At 51.8% G+C, this 16,860-nt stretch overlaps 1 protein-coding gene across 39 annotated transcripts in view; it reads right to left on the bottom strand.

Moving 5' to 3' along the window:
* Positions 1 to 16,860, bottom strand: part of BCOR (BCL6 corepressor) — a 126,749-nt gene that overhangs the window by 21,452 nt on the left and 88,437 nt on the right. For 38 of the 39 annotated variants that reach the window (XM_078362766.1, XM_035289662.3, XM_078362779.1 and 35 more), the window contains exons 2-4: positions 5,613 to 5,737; positions 4,200 to 4,278; positions 436 to 3,279 (exon numbers count right to left, since the gene is read on the bottom strand). In XM_078362766.1, the coding sequence (XP_078218892.1) occupies positions 436 to 3,279; positions 4,200 to 4,278; positions 5,613 to 5,698 (3,009 nt within the window). In that variant the 5' untranslated portion in view covers positions 5,699 to 5,737. Of the gene's footprint in view, positions 1 to 435; positions 3,280 to 4,199; positions 4,279 to 5,612; positions 5,738 to 16,860 lie in introns of those variants that run through there. The other variant, XM_035289665.3, reaches the window with a different exon arrangement.

The following is a 16,860-nucleotide window of genomic DNA, read 5'->3' on the forward strand; positions in this document are numbered from 1 at the left end:
TTCCTTTCTTTTTGGTGAAAAATTTGCATGAATCCCACAGACATGCGGCTGCTACACATCTCCACCAAGCATCAAGTAAGGCATTCTAAGCAGCACTTCTAGGTATATTTGTTATCTTACAGGCAGAGAAATCAAAGCAATTGATAGGTAAAAGTCATGCAGTCTTTAGATACCCTTCACAATAATTAAAATGTCTGTTATCAGCCCTCGAGTGGAGTTCCCTTATAATCTACAGAATAACTTGAAGCATCCAGACACGCCTCAGTGCTACCACTCACGTTCTCTTACTGGCCACATTGCATACATTCAAATTACTACAAGCCTCATTCACCAAATCTGCCTGGTGCCCTGCCCTACCATACTCCCCCAATCCCCTTTACACATTAAAAAACTGACAACCAGTAAGGTTACTGAAATTCAGGTAAAGGGGCTCACCTGCAATGCCCGTTGCTCCCGGCTGAGCTGACTGGAATCTGCATACAGTTCGGTAGTGACACATTTGAATCGATCACCCACGTAACCCGCCGAGTTGGCGATTCTCTTTGCCAGCTTAGATGGCTTCGGTTTCAGAACTTTGCCATCGTTTGATTCGGCCTCATCGGCTCCATCTTTGGTATAGGTGGGGGTCACGTCCATACTTGGTGGGGCACCACTCACACAAAACGGTTTGGGATCCTCTTGGGTTTTACCAAAAGTTATAGCAGGACCGTCGCTTCCCAGAGTGGTCTCCAGGAATGAAGTTGAGACTGGCATCCCTAGGTTCTCTTTGTTGGTACCTGCCGGAACACTGTCCTTGCTTACGCTGAAGACTGGCTGGCCCGGAGCCTGTTTAAAAGAATAAGTTTCATGGAAGTCACCGATGCGCCCCAACTCCTCTCTCAGGGCTATGAAATCTCGGTGCTGCTGCAGGGCCGGCTCAGCTGATGGCTTGGCGGGCTCAGCACTCTGGCCAACGCTCTCCGCTGCGAAGCTGGGTTTGGACACATTTGTGTCAGTTTTACCATCTGGTTCTTCTCGGAGAAGGTCTACGTAGACAAGCTTGTCGCTTTTGACAACAGTCTTCCCTTGATTCCAGTTGGGGTTCGGCTTTAGGTTCTTGTCGGTGGGGATTTCTGGATGTAATTTGGTGCCACTAGTTTCCAAAATCTCAGAAAACCGATTCCGGAGGGTTGGGTCCTCATAGCGGGCTCTCTCGTGGGACCGGGACCTCCTCTCTGATTTCTCCTCTTTAGCGATGTCTATGGGCGTGTGTGGTATCAACATGGGATGCACCATGCCCAACCCCAGGGCATCTTGGTAGGTCACAAACTCTGGACGGCCGGTGGGCAGCCCATAGGGCAGTCCAGGCTTTGGGGCAAGGTGCCCAGGAAACAGACTGCCATTGGGTAACAAAACTGGGTGAGGGTAGACAGGTCCTTTGCCATGTAGGGAGAGGGGACTTATAGCAATGCCCTCAGGGGCTGGGTAAGGGAGGTAACTCCTGGGATAGGGAATTGGTGGGGACCTGAATGCCTCATTTGGAGACAGAAATATAGAGCTTGGTGGGAGGCCGTTCTCATTTGCTTTGAAACTCGGTTCTGGGTTGCTGGCTTTGGTGCCCTTGCTGCTGGTGCTGCCACTGTGCTTGGCAGGAGTGGTTGGGGGCTGGCCCACGTGCTGAATAACGGATGGCGTGGTGTCTACGGAGCTCCTGCTGGTTTTGGTGCCATCTGCATTGGCATTGGGGGCTGGTGATGCGGAAGCTGGGCGGCCTGCGCTTGACAAGGACCCTGAAACGTTAGTGATGACAGCATCGGTGCCGCCCATGCGGGGACATGACGAACTCCGCTGCTGTGGTATCGCCCAGTCCAACGCCTTATTTTTCAGTGACATGCTTTTGCCATTGTTCTCTTCATTAGGACTTGGCCCAGGCACCACCCAGGAGGAGGGAGCAGTGCTGATGATTTCAGATCTATAGATAGCACAACCATTTCCTGGAGGAGATAGTGTTTCTTTCGGAATCTCACTTCCGGAGAGCACTAAGCCACTTCCAGCCCTGCTGTGAACCAGTACCGTAGGAGCCATCTTTTTCATGTGGTCAGCTTTGGAAGAATCTACATCCACCACTTTAGAAGACAAGTCTAGTGGCTTATCTGTGACGTCTTTGGTAACAGTCTGCTTCTCCAACAGAGGAGGTGAGCTGCCGTCTTTTCTGTCTTGAACCGCTGTCTTCCGGGAATGCCCGGGCACTGGCTGGGCACCTTCGCCCCCTTCTGGAGCCTTGGGATACTTGCCGTTGGAGAGCCTGGCCGCGGGGAACTCGCTGCTGACTGTCATGTATGGCTTTGACAGGGCAACTGAAGGAGAGGTGGAGATCCTGGCATAGTGCTTGTGGAACTCCGAGTAGGTGTCTGTAGCAGGCTGGGTCGGAAGGTGGACCCGGGGTGAGGGCCGAGGCGAGGGGGGCAACAGGAGAGCCGTGTCCCCCGGCAGGCCACTGGTGACTGCCTTGGCAGAGGGAACCCTGGGCTGTTTACTGTTCTGGATGTGAGGATAGGCATGGGAATCAACAGGATTCCCAGGACTGACCCCCATCTTCCATGGGAGGCTTTTGTCTGCACAATGGACAAGAGGTGGGATGGCTGGGGAGGCCGAAGGCGTCGAGAGCCTCATTGGTGATGCCAAGGACGAAGGGATGTGGGGACTGACATAGTGAGGTGGTGGCAGGTAGAGAAAGCGCTCCCCGTTGGTGCAGACTGGAGAATACAGCGGCTGGGCCAAGCTGTAGGACTGCTGAGGTAGCAAGGCCTTGTACATGTTCAGTGAATACTTATTTGGCGAATCAAGGAAAGGGTAGATGGCTGGCGTGGCACCCTCCATGTAAGGATTGACCCAGGGCAGCCGCAGATAACTAGCACCATTGATGTTCAGAGGGCTCTGTTTGTCGCTGGCAGACCTGTCCAAGCCCAGTGTTTCTGCTGTGGCTACAGCACTTTTTTGTATTCCAGGCGGTGTTTTGTATATCGCACTGAAGCCATTAGGGGGTTTTCCAGAGACGGCGGAAGCCTCCACTGTCTCGGGTGTATTCGGTTTGAACTGCATCTCTGGATTTCTTTCCGAAGAAAACCCAAGGCCACCTAGAGTGCTCGTGGCAGTTTCCCGACCCTTCTCGGAGCCCAGTCCACACAAGCTAGAATAGACGATGTTTCCGGGGACCCGGAGCCCTTCCCGGATTAGGCCAGTGCGGTCCATGCTCAGTGCTGCCAGGCCATCGATCCTATGGGCTGTGTTCGCATCCACCTTTGCAGAAGAACAACACAGGTGTTACTGGGGCACTCCTTCAAAGCAGCAGCACCCGCCCCAAAGATGCTGCCAACTAGCTCAGCATGACCTTAGTCTTAACATTCAAGCAGAAAGGGTTAAAGACAGGCTTCCGGGGGTGTTTCCCCTTCCCAAACCCCTCTGTTGCCTGCCTCCTCACCTCTCAAGTAGTATCCTGGAAGCAGGGAAGACGTTGGACCCTTTGGACTGGAGGCCCATACATTAATTCAGTCATCTATTAACTAAAGATTTTTACCTTCTCAGCAAAAATTCTTTGTTACAACTGAGAAGACACCAACTCCAAAACTCTGAGCATCACCCTTATGGGGTCCAGAACTCACACTAACCCTCCCTGGCCAGTCAGGCTTGGGGGTGGGGGTTTGCCTCATTTCCCCTGGGTGCAAGAAGGCATGACTGAACAGAACAAAAAACAATCTTCGGTGGGACAACGGGAACAGAGGACTTTAGCAGCCTGATTTCCAAATCAATAAAGAGGCCATGGGTCAAACTGTGGTTGTGTCTTCTGACTTCCTCTCCCTTGTGTCTGAAGTGACAGTCCTATGTTTTGTATTTTACTAGAAAGGTAAACCCTAAGGGGCTACTTGCAGGCTGGAAATTTATCCAGTTGGGAGCACTGATGTGGCATGCAGCTTGTGGAAGAAAAGACAGCACACATCCCACCAGTCACTAGGGGACAGGGACATGTATGGCAAGGCAGGAAGGCAAGACAGGAAGAGCTTGGATGGGTGCCTTGTCCTGTCACACAGGCTTCCGACTCAGCCCCACTCTGAACCGACACCTCCACCCAACCCCCACCCTCTAATGGCATGCAAATAAATACGATTGATTACAGATCACTGATATGCAGATATTACATCAACAGAAGCCATTTCTCTTACCACGTTGTGGTTCAAGGGATTCTCTTCCCTCAGTTCCAGTCTGGCTTTTGAAGTGTCACCATCATTTACAAGGATTTTCCTATTTAAAAGGACATACCAACTTTATGAAAGCATTCCTCACTGAATCCATCTTTCATATATCTACCCGGAAGAGACCCATCTCTACTAACCAGATTTTGAGAACTGTCCTCAACCCTCCGCCCCGACCCGCTGCCAATGGCCGAGATTGAAAGTTGCCCCCAAATGGTGAATCAACTTGACCAGGAAAAACAAAGGCAACGCAAAGCCTTTCATGTGTGGGGACGTGACTCGAAAATACAATGTCCCCAAGGCAGCTAAGCCGGAAATCAAGCACAACCACTTCTCCCCCAAGATCTTTTTCTCTAGAGGCCAAGTAGGCCAATCTGAGCTCAGCTGTCCCAGCCAACCCTTATAAACTCTCCTGGAGGGTAGACATGAAGTAGTAACACAGCCAAATACCAAAGGGGGCGGGAAGGCTAGAGTCTACGGGCTGGCCGCCTCATCAACCACTTCCATGTTACCCAGGAGGGCAGGCTTTCAAAACTTTTCCCAAAACAAAGTTAGGGACCATGTCTTACGAAACTGGTTTCCATGGTGATAAAAAAGCCATATTTGACTGCGTTTGTCAAAATGACAGGGGGATACACACTAGTATCATACAAATGTCAGCTGTTCCAGGCTGAAGAGGAAGCTGCACGTCTGTGCCAGGCTGCTGCGGCTGCCCTGGGACTTGTTATCAGAGAGCATCGATAAAGAAAGTGCTTGTGCCAACTTCCAAATCCCCAGGATAAAAATCGCTGACAAGAGGCAGAGGAAAAGTTTCCTCATTACCCCGAAGAGCAGCTTCAATCATCTACTGCTTAGCTGCTTCCACCCCACACTCCAAAATTACTGATTAAGAAGCAGAACAGAGCTGTCTGGCGACCAAAAGCAGGAGCCAGTGGCCTCCTGGAACAGGCAGCAGAGGACAATGAAAGATTCCGGGCTTCAATGAAGGAAGAGGGTGGCTCTCTCCCCATTTATTACTGAGCAAACTATTTGTTTTAAAAGCACATCGAATGCTGCTCCACCTGGGCCCACACTCCTGACATTTAGAGTTAAAGCAGCATATAGACTGGGATTAATTCTCCTTCATAAATATGAAATAATAAATTAAGGACGAAAGTGCACTGAAAGGCCGCTTTAGGGGCTAATCTTTTAAAGGGCGGCAATGCTTCGCTGAGCCAGGTTGCCTGTTAAAACTGTAAATCAAGGGCGGACATCTAGGCAGGAGCTCTCTCTCCTCCACCCCTTTTGGGCCCACGGTGGCTGTGAGAAGGTGAGGGGGGCTTTGGCATGGGCGGGGAAGGGGCCAGGACTCCCCTCAGGCCCAGCCCAGGTGGGCACATTCACCTGTCTTCACTCGCCCCACACATGCGGACCCTCTCACTGTTCATCCAGCTGTGAACGTTCCCATACAGGGGGGTTGCTGAGAGCATGTCGTCTTCTGGATGGCAGCTTTGCTTCAAGCGTCTAGTCTGTTTAAAAAGAGAGAAAAAAAAAATCCCAGGAGGTTCAGTAAAGCAGAGCCAAGCAGGGAGCTAGAAAAGACCTCTTTCTAGGTGATTCATACAGGATGCAGACTGGGAAGGCAGGCTGTGCCTGCTGTCTACAGTGGTGTGGGAGCCAAGGACACCTGACTTGAAGGGACTGCGGAGGGGCATGCAGCTTCCCTGGCAGGAGGTGCTGGGGGTGGGAAAGAACTTTAATTCGAACAGGCAGCCTCATCCAAGGCACAGAATGCATCCAGGGCACACCACAGCACCCGTCCACCCCCTTTCCCAGCCTCTGAAAGCGTACAGTGGTCATTCATTCCTGCCACTTGATTCACCAAAGAAGGTAGAGAAGACTTGATTCACCAAGGGGAGGCTGTGACAATAGGTTCAGGGATGCTGCATCACTGAGAGGCACACAACTCATCTTTCTTGGGGCCAAAAGGGTACAAGAAGTGTGGACGGCACCACAGTGAGGTGAGCGGCAGGTCCAGGTCTCAAACTACATGCATTTCTAGGGCTGAATTTCCAAGGCTGTCGTGTGTGTAACTTACAGATTGAGAGTGAAAAAGAGTCGGTGGGCTGGTGAGCCACCCCACCAGAGCCCTGGATTAGATTAAGCACCTAACCCGGGTGGTTTTGCCTGGGAGCTGCAGAGGGAGGCAGCTGAGTAATTCAATGACGCCTGCTCGCCGGGGACGAGAAATCATTAGCGAGCACAGAAGTCTTAGCAGCCCTGGCTGATGGGCTCTGAGCCGCTGGCACATGGGGAGCCAGCAGAAGCCACCCATTTTCCACCTCCCGGGAGGGGGAGGCTGCCAAGGCAGAGGAGCTCAGACCACCTCCTACCCTCTCTTACCTTCTCTGCCCACCACCCCCACCCACATCACATTCTAGTTTGCTGCATGAGTGAAGGGTCAGGACAAGCTGCATTTTATTAACAGGATTATCACGGCGCGTGATTTATCCTCGTGCAGGATTTTAATTGCTCTTTGGAGGTTGAGCCGTTTCTTTTGACTGCGCTTCAGCCCATATCCTGCTGTTAAATGCTGGGTTAATAAGTAGGGGAGCCTTTAATGCCTGGGACTGATGGCCCTCGGCAATTCCCTGCTCACAAACACATCTCAGTGTCCCTTGTCCGGACTGGCCATGGCATTTTTCCACGGGACCCAAACCCGGGTGTGAAATAATTGGCGTGCAGATCATCAGGGGAACTTTTCTTTCTCCTCCCTCACACACCCACCCACACAGTTTCCGAAAGCCCAAATGTTCCCTAAGTCGACACATTTCCTTTGTTAGCAGGAAAAAATATGCAAATGCTTGCTTTTACACTTTAGCACACAGAGCAGACTGCCAGGTCGGTTGGGTCGGAGGCACCAGGTCCTGGGACTCTTCTGTGAGAGTGATTGAGGGTGGGGGTTGGGAGGATACCTGGGGGGACGGAATCCCAAAGCCGGACTGTACTTCCACATTTCTTTGTCCTAACCAGGTCTTTTGTCCACCAGCATCCCCCATCATCCCCCATCCATAGAACAACGTCTGTTAATCAAAATCCACATGCACCGACATACCACGTATAGTTAAGAGCTCAACAATGAGGCTGGAAGAGAAGGAAAGGGCCCAAGAAAGAGGCAGAAATCTGCAGAGGCATCAGGTTGGCTGGGGTTCTGGAAAGCTATTTCTCTAGGAAGGGTCTCCAGATAGTGGCTCTTTCAACGGGCTAGCCACAGCGCCCCCAGAAGACTGACTCAGCTGTTGGGGAAGGTTCTGTTGGGGGCTCATGGGCCTTTCTTCCATCTTCCCAATACACAAATCAAGTGGGGAAGGCCACCACTAGTGCTGGGCAGACCACAAGGCACATTCAATGCAGTGTCAGTGTCCCTTCTCTGGCCCCGCTGCCCCTTCTAACCAAAGGAAGACATTCTGGATAGCATAATGGAGGTGGAGCACCATTGCCTGGTGCCAGTGTGTCCTGGTCATCCGGTTGCACTAGCGGGACCGCACCATGCCATCCCCTTACTGTGCCACGATGAAATGCAGAAATGACATCATGAGCCAAAGGGTCACTCAATCAAATCCCCAAGGAAAGGATGAGGGAAGAAGAAGCGTGTGCCTAATAAACCTCAATGTTCTGCTGTCTCTGTTCTTAAAAACTGGCCTCCCCTTTTAAAAAGCCGCCTCCTACCCACCTCCCTTAAGTAGACACCTTGTGCAAGGGATCTCCCAGCACCTTCCTGGGAAACAGAATCATTCCACTGAGGCCCAGGCCCAAAAAGGCCAGTGGCTGCTTCCCTTCAAAGGGCCTTTCTTCAGTAAAGGCCACCTGGACTTAGCAGAAATGTGACTGCAGTTTAGAGGCATCTGGGTCTATGGGTGCTTTCAAAGCATCTCCCCTTCTTCAGGGCTCCTCCTTCAAGGCTTTCAGTATTAATGGTGCACAGATAAATGACACCAGCCATCAGAACGAAGTGTTCTCACATGCACAGGGTCAGACGGAGGGTTGAGGCCAGCAGAGCGGTTCACTGGTGTGTGTGTGTGTGTGTGTGTGTGTGTGTGTGTGTGTGTTTTGGGAGGAAAGTGGAGGAAGGGGGTGAACATAAAAGCAAAAGGAGGGAACGCATTGTTGGATCCTGCTGTAGACTACACACATGCGTGCACACGCACACACGCACACACACACACACACGCACTTATAATCTTTAGCTGCCCCATGAACTTTTTGTGAACTGTTTAAAAGTGGAGGTCTGTTGAACAAACAGCGGCGCCACTGCCAGCCATAACTTCATTGCAACAAGCTAAAGACTTTTAACTCTTCAGGTTCCTGGGCAAAGATGGAGAGGAGTGGAAAGGGCCAAAGAGCAATGGCCCTGGCTGGCAGGAGGTCCTCCTCTTGGGTGAGGAACAAGAGCAATCCAAACCCACAAAAGCAGAGGCCTCCTTCGCAAAGGCCCAAATGGCTCACACCAAGCTTCTGCTGAAGAACAGGGGTCACCATTACCCACACCCACCGTGGTTTCTCTGGATGTACAACAAAGAGGACATTGGGGTAAGAAACAGAAAGAGACTGGGAGGCAGAGTATAGGGACATTGAACCCTACTTCTAGAAGCTGCTGTTGAAATAACTGGGGCCTTTTTCACCTCTAAGACCAAGTGCGTCGAAACTGATGTGGCTGACCCTTGGCAGCCGAACATGATGGAGAAAGCAAATGATCTGATTTCAATGACAAATAGCACCACAGGGTGCTTTGCAACTACAGATGAAGCTTGTTTGCTTTTATTTTTTCAATGCCCACCTCCAGCCCCCACTTCTTCCAAATGCAGGCTATGTTTCCAGAAGTGCCAAGATGTGTGAAGTCACTCATGAAAAGCACTTTACAAGCACCAACCTGTTCCACTGTGAGCTGCGAAGCTGCACCTTGGATCTGGGTTTTAACCCCTTTTTCTAGTAGTGGAGAGAAGCGGGCAAAGATGCTGGATAGGGATGAGGAGGAAAAATGGGTGAGAAGAGGTCAGATGTGCTTTCTAAAAAACAGACTGGGTACTGGAATAGCTGCCTGCTGGAACACGCAGGGCCAAGTGGAGAGACCTGGCTTGCAAGAGGCAGGCACTCACACTACATACTGTGTGGTCTCCAGCTCTTAGCACTGTGGAAATGAAACTCAAGAGGAGAGCTTGGGTCACCCTCAACAGACTCTGAGTAGTCATTCACTCTACAGCCAAGGGTGCTGATGAAGAGTACTCGAGCTTGGCCTGGACACTGGGGAGAAGGGCCTGATGGGCAGAAGGGGTTCAAGGGACCAAGATCAGAAGCCATCACTCCAACCTTGGCATCCCTGAGTAGAGGCACAGCCGCCTCCTGTGAAAAGACGTGACCGGAGACCACAGGTCCCAAGCCTTGGCCCCTTTCCTTCCCCCGGGGCCCCACCTGCACTAGGCCACTTTCCACTGCCCCCACCCTTGAGGCGCCGCTCAGTTAAAGTCTGCACATTACACTTGTCAAGTAGCACTGACAATATGGAAAGCATGGCCATCAAACTAATTCTGCTCACGCCTCCCTGCTGTCCACACAGGCTCTGAGGGCGGCCCATCTTGGGGTCTTTTCTCCAGAATCTCTCTCACTAGGTTCCCCTTGCCCCCACTGTCAGCTCTCCAGTTAGTGGCCAGAGGGACTGGACAGGTTCGCAAGGGCTTCCAGCTCAGGTGGCAAGGCAGGCATCCGGGGTCCCAGCCAGTGTGCTGGGGTCCTCTGGGCTGATGACTTTTCAGGGGAGGGGTCTTGATACTGCGTGGCTGGTTCTCTGTGGAGGACATGGTCACCACAGCCTCCCAGCTCCCACCCTGACCCACCTCGTGGCTCTGGGCAGGTGGCTGAACCTCTCCAACCTTGGTCCCCTCTGTAAATATTTGGCACTGTGTTTTCCAAAGGATTAAGCTGCACTATGGACTTGAGTTTTGCCTGGCAATAGCTAGTGCTGGCCACGTTTAACCCCACTAAATAGCTTCTGACTCCACTGAACATACTGTGTAACAAGCCCCAGTATCACGCAGTTTCTTTGGGGCAGTACCACCTCATCCTGCAGGGGACGCTGAGGCAGCAACACAGAGAGGGTCCGAGCAGGGAGGGGTGACCTTCAGCAGAATTGTGTAGATTTCACAGAAGCCCAAAGCTCACCACCCGCCAGCCCTTCTTGGGGTTGCTCCAAACACAGACTGCGTCACAGCAGCAGAGCTGTGCTCCTGGTGTCAAGGAAAGGAGGGGTGAAGAAGTTCCTATTTTAGGATGTGAAAAGTGGGGGTGGGGTGTGTGGGGGTGGGAGATGAGAAGAAAAAGCTCTTCCGGATGTGCAGTGTGGGGTGGGTCCTCCAGGTCTGCTGCAGAGTAAGACCCCAAGGTTGCCCCCCAAGGTCCCTGAGAGGCAAAACCGCAGGCTTCCAGGGGTGTGGTCCAGGGAAGTCGCTGGCCCGGTCCCAGCCCCTCCGGACCCCCTCCACCGAGAGAGTTGGGGGTGAGGGAAGTGATCCAGCCGGCCCAGGTGCTGCCTCTTGGCACACTCCAAGCCACAGCTGTAGCCATAGCCGGCAGAAGCGTCCTTGCCCACACCTCCAAGTTTTGCATTAGTAAGACGGAGGGGGAAGGGGAAACTCACCGGCCCAGACCCTTCGAACACCCAGAACCTTCCCAGCCTCCTCCCGGGGCGCCCGGGTATGAACGGGGAGCCACCCTGGCGGGGAGTGAACTTGGCCCCAGCGAAGAAGAAAGGGAGAGGAGCGCCCCCTCCTCAGGCTGAGGCGCTTCAGCCCGGAGTGCGATCGGTTGGCAACAAAGGGATTTTCTCTCCCACCACACACATCCAGTGCTGCTCAGGGCTCGCCCACTCCTCCTCGCCGTTCCTCCGTGGAGGTCCCAGCGCGCGGGGCCGCACCACCGCACACACCCACGCCCTCGCGGAGCCTTCCAGGAACTCAAGCAGTCTTTCCCGGAGGCGGCCCGACCTCCCCAGTCCCCGACCCTAGGCAGCCCCTCCGACCCTGCGGCCTGGCGCGCTCTCCGTGGTGCCCCTTCCCAAGGCCCCGCCGCACCTTCGGTCCCCATCAACGAATCTGACGAAAAGAAACTTTGGGTGGGCGCTGCAAACCCCTCCTCGCCATGCTTCTGGGTTCCCTTCTGATCAGACTAGAGCGGTGCTCCTCTGAATGCTCCCCTTACAAACATGTGAGCCTAGAGTCGCATACGGTAACGGGGGAGGGGTGCGAATCTCGGGGATTGGGGCCAGGGGTGAAATCTGCAGGGACCTACCATAACCCCGGGTTGCCCGCTACACTCCCCTCCTCCAGACAGAGCCCAAGGCTCGGGGTCAGGTGCCCCCACCTCTCTCTCACAGGCCAACAGGGGACACTTGCCCTTCTACCCGGAAGGTCTGTCTAGGCCACCCCACCGGCTTTTTGTTCCTTTCACTTTCCTTCATGGTTTTGCCACATGGGGAGTCAGGGAACCACATGTATTCAAGAGAGGGCGAATTTACAAACAGGTGTCCCTTCACAGGAGGCCGCCTAGCACCAGAAACCCAAGTCAAAAGCCAGGAATCCCTCTTTACTCTCCCCCCCTCCACGGAAAAAGAAATCACTTGCCCACTTTGGTCTAGTCCCTACAGAACTGGGTCCCCACTTGGGAGTCTACACCACCTGGGGGCAAATCCAGAATAGACGCTCCACACCAGGCCTCCAAAGGCTGTGTCAGTGCACCTTTGTTTTCACCAGGGCTTTGCAGGAGTAAATCTCGAACACCGTCACTGCCACCCCCCACCACCAAAGGGAACAAACTACACCATAAGGCTAATAACAACAGCTATCATTAGTATACACAGGAAGCACAAAAGAACTTTTAATGTATAAAAGATGAGTAAAATGCAGAGGTCCTGTGATCTGCAAGCAAGTCTCTCGATGACTGTGCAGAGCCTGGGAGTCCCAGAAAAGCTAGGAATGAGGGTCAGAGAAGGAGAGGGGCACCCACTTTCTTTACAACGAACAATAGGAATCCCGTGTCTGCTACTCAGGCGTGGAACTCAGAGCACCCAAAACAAAGCCATGGAACAACCGAGATAGAGATGGGGGCCCATGAATTTTTGTAGCTGTTCAAGGCTTAATTACTCCTCCTTGATCCGTGGGACTAGACACGACACCGCCAAGGTTAAAATGGCCCGAACAGTGCGGAGCAGATGTGAGCGAGCTGGCAGACGCGCAAATGAGGCCTGCCTCGGAGCACGATAACAAGTGACTAATACATTGCATATCGTTGAAAGAAAATTATTTTTCTCTAATTTGCATTTGCTTGGGGGGAAAAAAAGCCAACGAGTCCCTCCTCACATGCACAAGTCTAATCCTGGAAATACAGCCCGGCTGCTTTAAGAGAGCTGGAAGGAGGGAAAGACTGCCAGTGTTTTGGCGTTGCAGGCTTGTTTATCTTTCCGCCTTTCCTCCAAGGCGAAACTCGTTTTGCAAGCAACATTCCTACAGAAAATGGCACACGTCATAAAAAGAGACCAATTTATAGAACTGGCACCGAAGTTCATGTCTCACTCCAGAAGCATCTCCCAGTTCCCCATCGGAAACCCAACTAGATGTAGAAGTCCACGTTAAAACTTAGAGACTTGGGGGAGGCGGGCTGCTGGGGGGCAGAAGAGAATGAACTAGATTTGCAGATATCCTGTACGCTGTCCACCCAGAGGCTAAAGTTGCACACAGAAGGGTAGAATATAGAATTATGTCAGCCCTAAATGATCTTCCAAAACCCAGGGAGGACCAGGCAGGTGCCAGGGCTTGGAAGGCTTCAACGTTGGGATTTCTGGGGGAGAGGGTGAATTTTTACACTCAGCTTGCCGCAGGACAGTCCAGAGGCAGGCCCACATTCTTAGCCATCCTGTCTACCTGCTTGGGCCAACCGCACACCTCTAGGACTGGCCTAGTGGGTGACTGCCGCCACCAACTGCTCCCCCTCCCACCCTGGCGCCTCTCTGCAGGGCCTGGCAGGGTACCAGGAACTCAGAGAAAGCCTGTGGCTGTGGGCATCTAGTTGATGAAGTCAGAGTAGGTGGTGCTGTGGGCAGGATTCAGGACAGCACCCTTGCGTCCCACCGTTGAAGGCAAATACGCTCTTGAAACGGGAAGGCTTGGGAGTAAAGGTTAAGGGATGTGGGTCATCGAAAGCCAATGACACCCCTTCCCCCACCCCAACGACACCCCCTATTTGGGTACTGAACCTGCACACTTGTATTTCCAAGCTGGAAACAGTGCAGAGTGCTCAGAACACAGCACCCGTCTGTCTCTAACTTGTCTGAATAACAGGGCCATTTCAGAGGGGAACAACGGCCTTCAGAGCCTCTGCAATTTCCAGAAAGCTTTCAGTTAATAACACATTCTTTCCAACAAGCTTACTTAGGGCTAAAAGTTATTTTCCCAAATCTTAAAAACTCTGTCACAAACAGCTGAGGACCCAGTTCGACGGGATCCTGGCCAAACCCCTCCAGGACAGTGACACTCATGGCCCCGTGGGCTTTCTCCCACCACCTCTGCCTCACCACAGGTTCCCTAAACCACAACACACAAACCATCCTGCACCCCACCGCAATCCTGGGAAGTCATAAAGATGTGTGTTGGGGATGAGGGGCGGGGATGCCTCGGAGCATTCTCTCATCTAGGGACGTGCTGGCCAGAAAGTGGCCGCCACCTCGGCAGCTCGTCCACGGGCCTGCATAGTGCACGCTTTGTGTAAGTGCTGAGGAGGCGCAGCGCTGCTCGCGCGCCAACAGCTGTCACATTATTTGCACTCGCTGTAAACAGCCTTCACATTCCCCCCTTACCACATAGTTAAAGCCAGACTAACAATCCACAGTTAGAGATCAAACCAACAACAGCAGCATTGTGTCTGCCTTCACTGCCTTCGCACCAAGCCCAGCAGCTGGCAGGTTTCTCCGGAACAAGGGACCCCTTCTCCCCCCACCCCTCCAGGCTCCAGCCAAGGCTAGCCAAGGAAGCATGCGTTTGTCAGTGCTGTTTGTTAAAGCAAAAGAGCACCGCCATTTCGCAGAGATTTCCGTGTGGCTCATCAGCCCTCTCGGAGAGTTTACTCCTTCTGGAAGCTCAGGGAAGCATCATGGGAATAAAGGTTGTAGAGACTCAAAGGGTTGGTTTCCATGCTCAGCAAAGTGGGGTCTGGCCGGGCTGGGGCCGGGACATCCCAGTCTGCCCCTCTCCATGCCATGTCACAGAGGCCAAGACGGGTCTGCACTTTCTGCAGCCCTCAGCGGAATGCCTGCTCTTGTCTTTCGGAAATTGCCCAACTCACTGAATACTTACTGGCCGCCCCACTGATCAAAATGTCTCCTTTATGATTTTTGGTTAAGTTGAACATTTCCATAATCGTCATTATTAGCGCAAATTACACGCCTAATCGGTCCTTAAATAGATTTTAATTAAATAAGCATACAAGGCTCATTTTATGACTTAAGAAAGGCATTACTTTTCGTTACAAACTTTCCAGCAGGATATAGAATAATGATAGCAGACAAATACTTATTCTTTGCAAATCACCAATAACTGATGGGCAGAGTATCATGAAACATACCCTGTTTTACCCTCTGGAATCAAAGCTGAGACCAGACATATCACAGCTGTACAACGTTCCTCCTGGAATGGGAGAGGGGATTTCTTCCTCCAAATCCCTGTGTCTGTCTTCCTTTTGGCGAGTAGAAATAAACCCCCGTGCTACTTACCTTTCCCATCTGATGAGATTTCTCTAGCTGGTCTCTTCTAGCAACCACTCCTCCCCCACCTCCATCCGTTTTCCACCCTTTCGTCTGCTTAGAGTCCTGGTGCAAAGCGGGCAGGCTGTGCTTGTTAAATGCTGTGTAAAATGCTGTTAATAAAATAATAAATACAAAGGATGGAGGCTGCTGGTTCCACGGGTGTTTTGACTGGAAATGCCTTGTCACTTGTCATGTGTTTATGGGAGGGCAGACAACTCTAGGATTTACATAGTTTGGACATTTCTGTACTTCATTTATTCTTTCCTAAATGACGTAGGCCTCGAGCTATTTCAAGTTTGCATTTGTACAGAACTGTTAAATGCCTAGGAGTTTCTCCAATTAAACCAAGTTTTAAATCAGACCCAAAGCTGGAACAGACACTCAGACTTGCCCAACTCCACCTTCAGCCTCAGTGGCTGGAGAAAACAAACAGATCCTCAAAAACAATCAGTCCTCCAGCTCCCCACCTTCACCCTCTACGAGGGCCCCTAGGGCAAAGGTTAAGGTGTCTCCAGATTCCAGGCCCAGCCTAGGCTACACACTAAGGCAATCATCACAGCTAGGCCCATCCTGTCCACACATTACCTTTAAAATCGTGCGCTAAAATTGGGGGGGGTGCGGGGGGGAACTGCAGGCGTCATAAAACCCACTGTTCACAAAACAATGTCAGTAAAGGCTGTAAGGCATTCTTTAGAGAGGGACCAGGGATTCATGCCTACTGAAGCTCTTTCAGCACAAAGGCTTTTAGGGGAAGAAGGGAAAAAAGGGAGGAGGAGGGGGAGAGGAGGAGAGAAAGGGAGGGAGGGCTCCTGTTTCAGAGCAGGCATCCCCTGAGAGTCAAGAACCAAGTGTAGCTTCAATCAAACACTGACTTCCCCTCTGGGAGTCGAGTAGGAAACCTGATCACAGTAGCTTACTACCGGCCTGGATCCATACAGGTCTGGTTTTCTTCTCATGCTAGTAATTTTTTAAAATACATATCGATATAAAAGTAGCAATCCCTGGCAGACTTTATTGAAAACCACACTGAGCGCTCATAACATCCGGACTTAATCCCTATCAAACAAACCACAGCACCTCTGGCCTCTGCACCAGGCCACCCCCCTCTCCCCTCTGACTCCCATGGTCCTCCCCCCACAAATAATGCCAGGAAACCCTTGCCAAAGGGCACCTAGAAACCGGTTTTGAAATCAGTTCCTAACCATATGATGATCCCACGTGGCCGGGGGGTGGGGAGCAAGTCTTTTCATATGGAATCCTTTAAAAGGCAGAATGCCAACTACAGATGGCGGAAAGAGGAACCTAGAAGATGAACCTGGAAGAATACCCTCCTAGGGGAGCTTGAATTTGCATCCTTGCGTCCCAGGACACTGGCCTGGCCAAGTCTCAGGGGTCTCAGGGGCAGCAGGGAATGGAGGAGCAACCTATAGAAACATGACAAGTCATTCAAAGCAATTATTAATCCTTGGGGCCTACTATGTGCCAAGTATTCTATTTAGATCCTAAAGGTGGATAATTATTCCCAGTCTTACAAATGAAGAAACTTACCGAGGCTCAGAGGCCATAAATAACTTGCCCCCAAGGTCACACAGCTAGTAAAAAATGGGCCACGGTCAAACTCAGTCCTGGAGTTGCGGAGAGGAGCCAATTATTGGTCTAATTACACCATTTGAAATCCTGATTTTCACATACAGTCTCCTCGAGTAAGTTTTAAAAGCTTCCTTAGGCTTTGTGTACCCCAAGGAGGTAGAGTGTTTAAAACCTATGTTACTTAGTCTACAGTGAGCCTCGAACCCAGTTTCTCCC

Source organism: Callithrix jacchus, chromosome X (assembly GCF_049354715.1).
Source record: "Callithrix jacchus isolate 240 chromosome X, calJac240_pri, whole genome shotgun sequence".
Taxonomy (NCBI): Eukaryota; Metazoa; Chordata; class Mammalia; order Primates; family Cebidae; genus Callithrix; species Callithrix jacchus.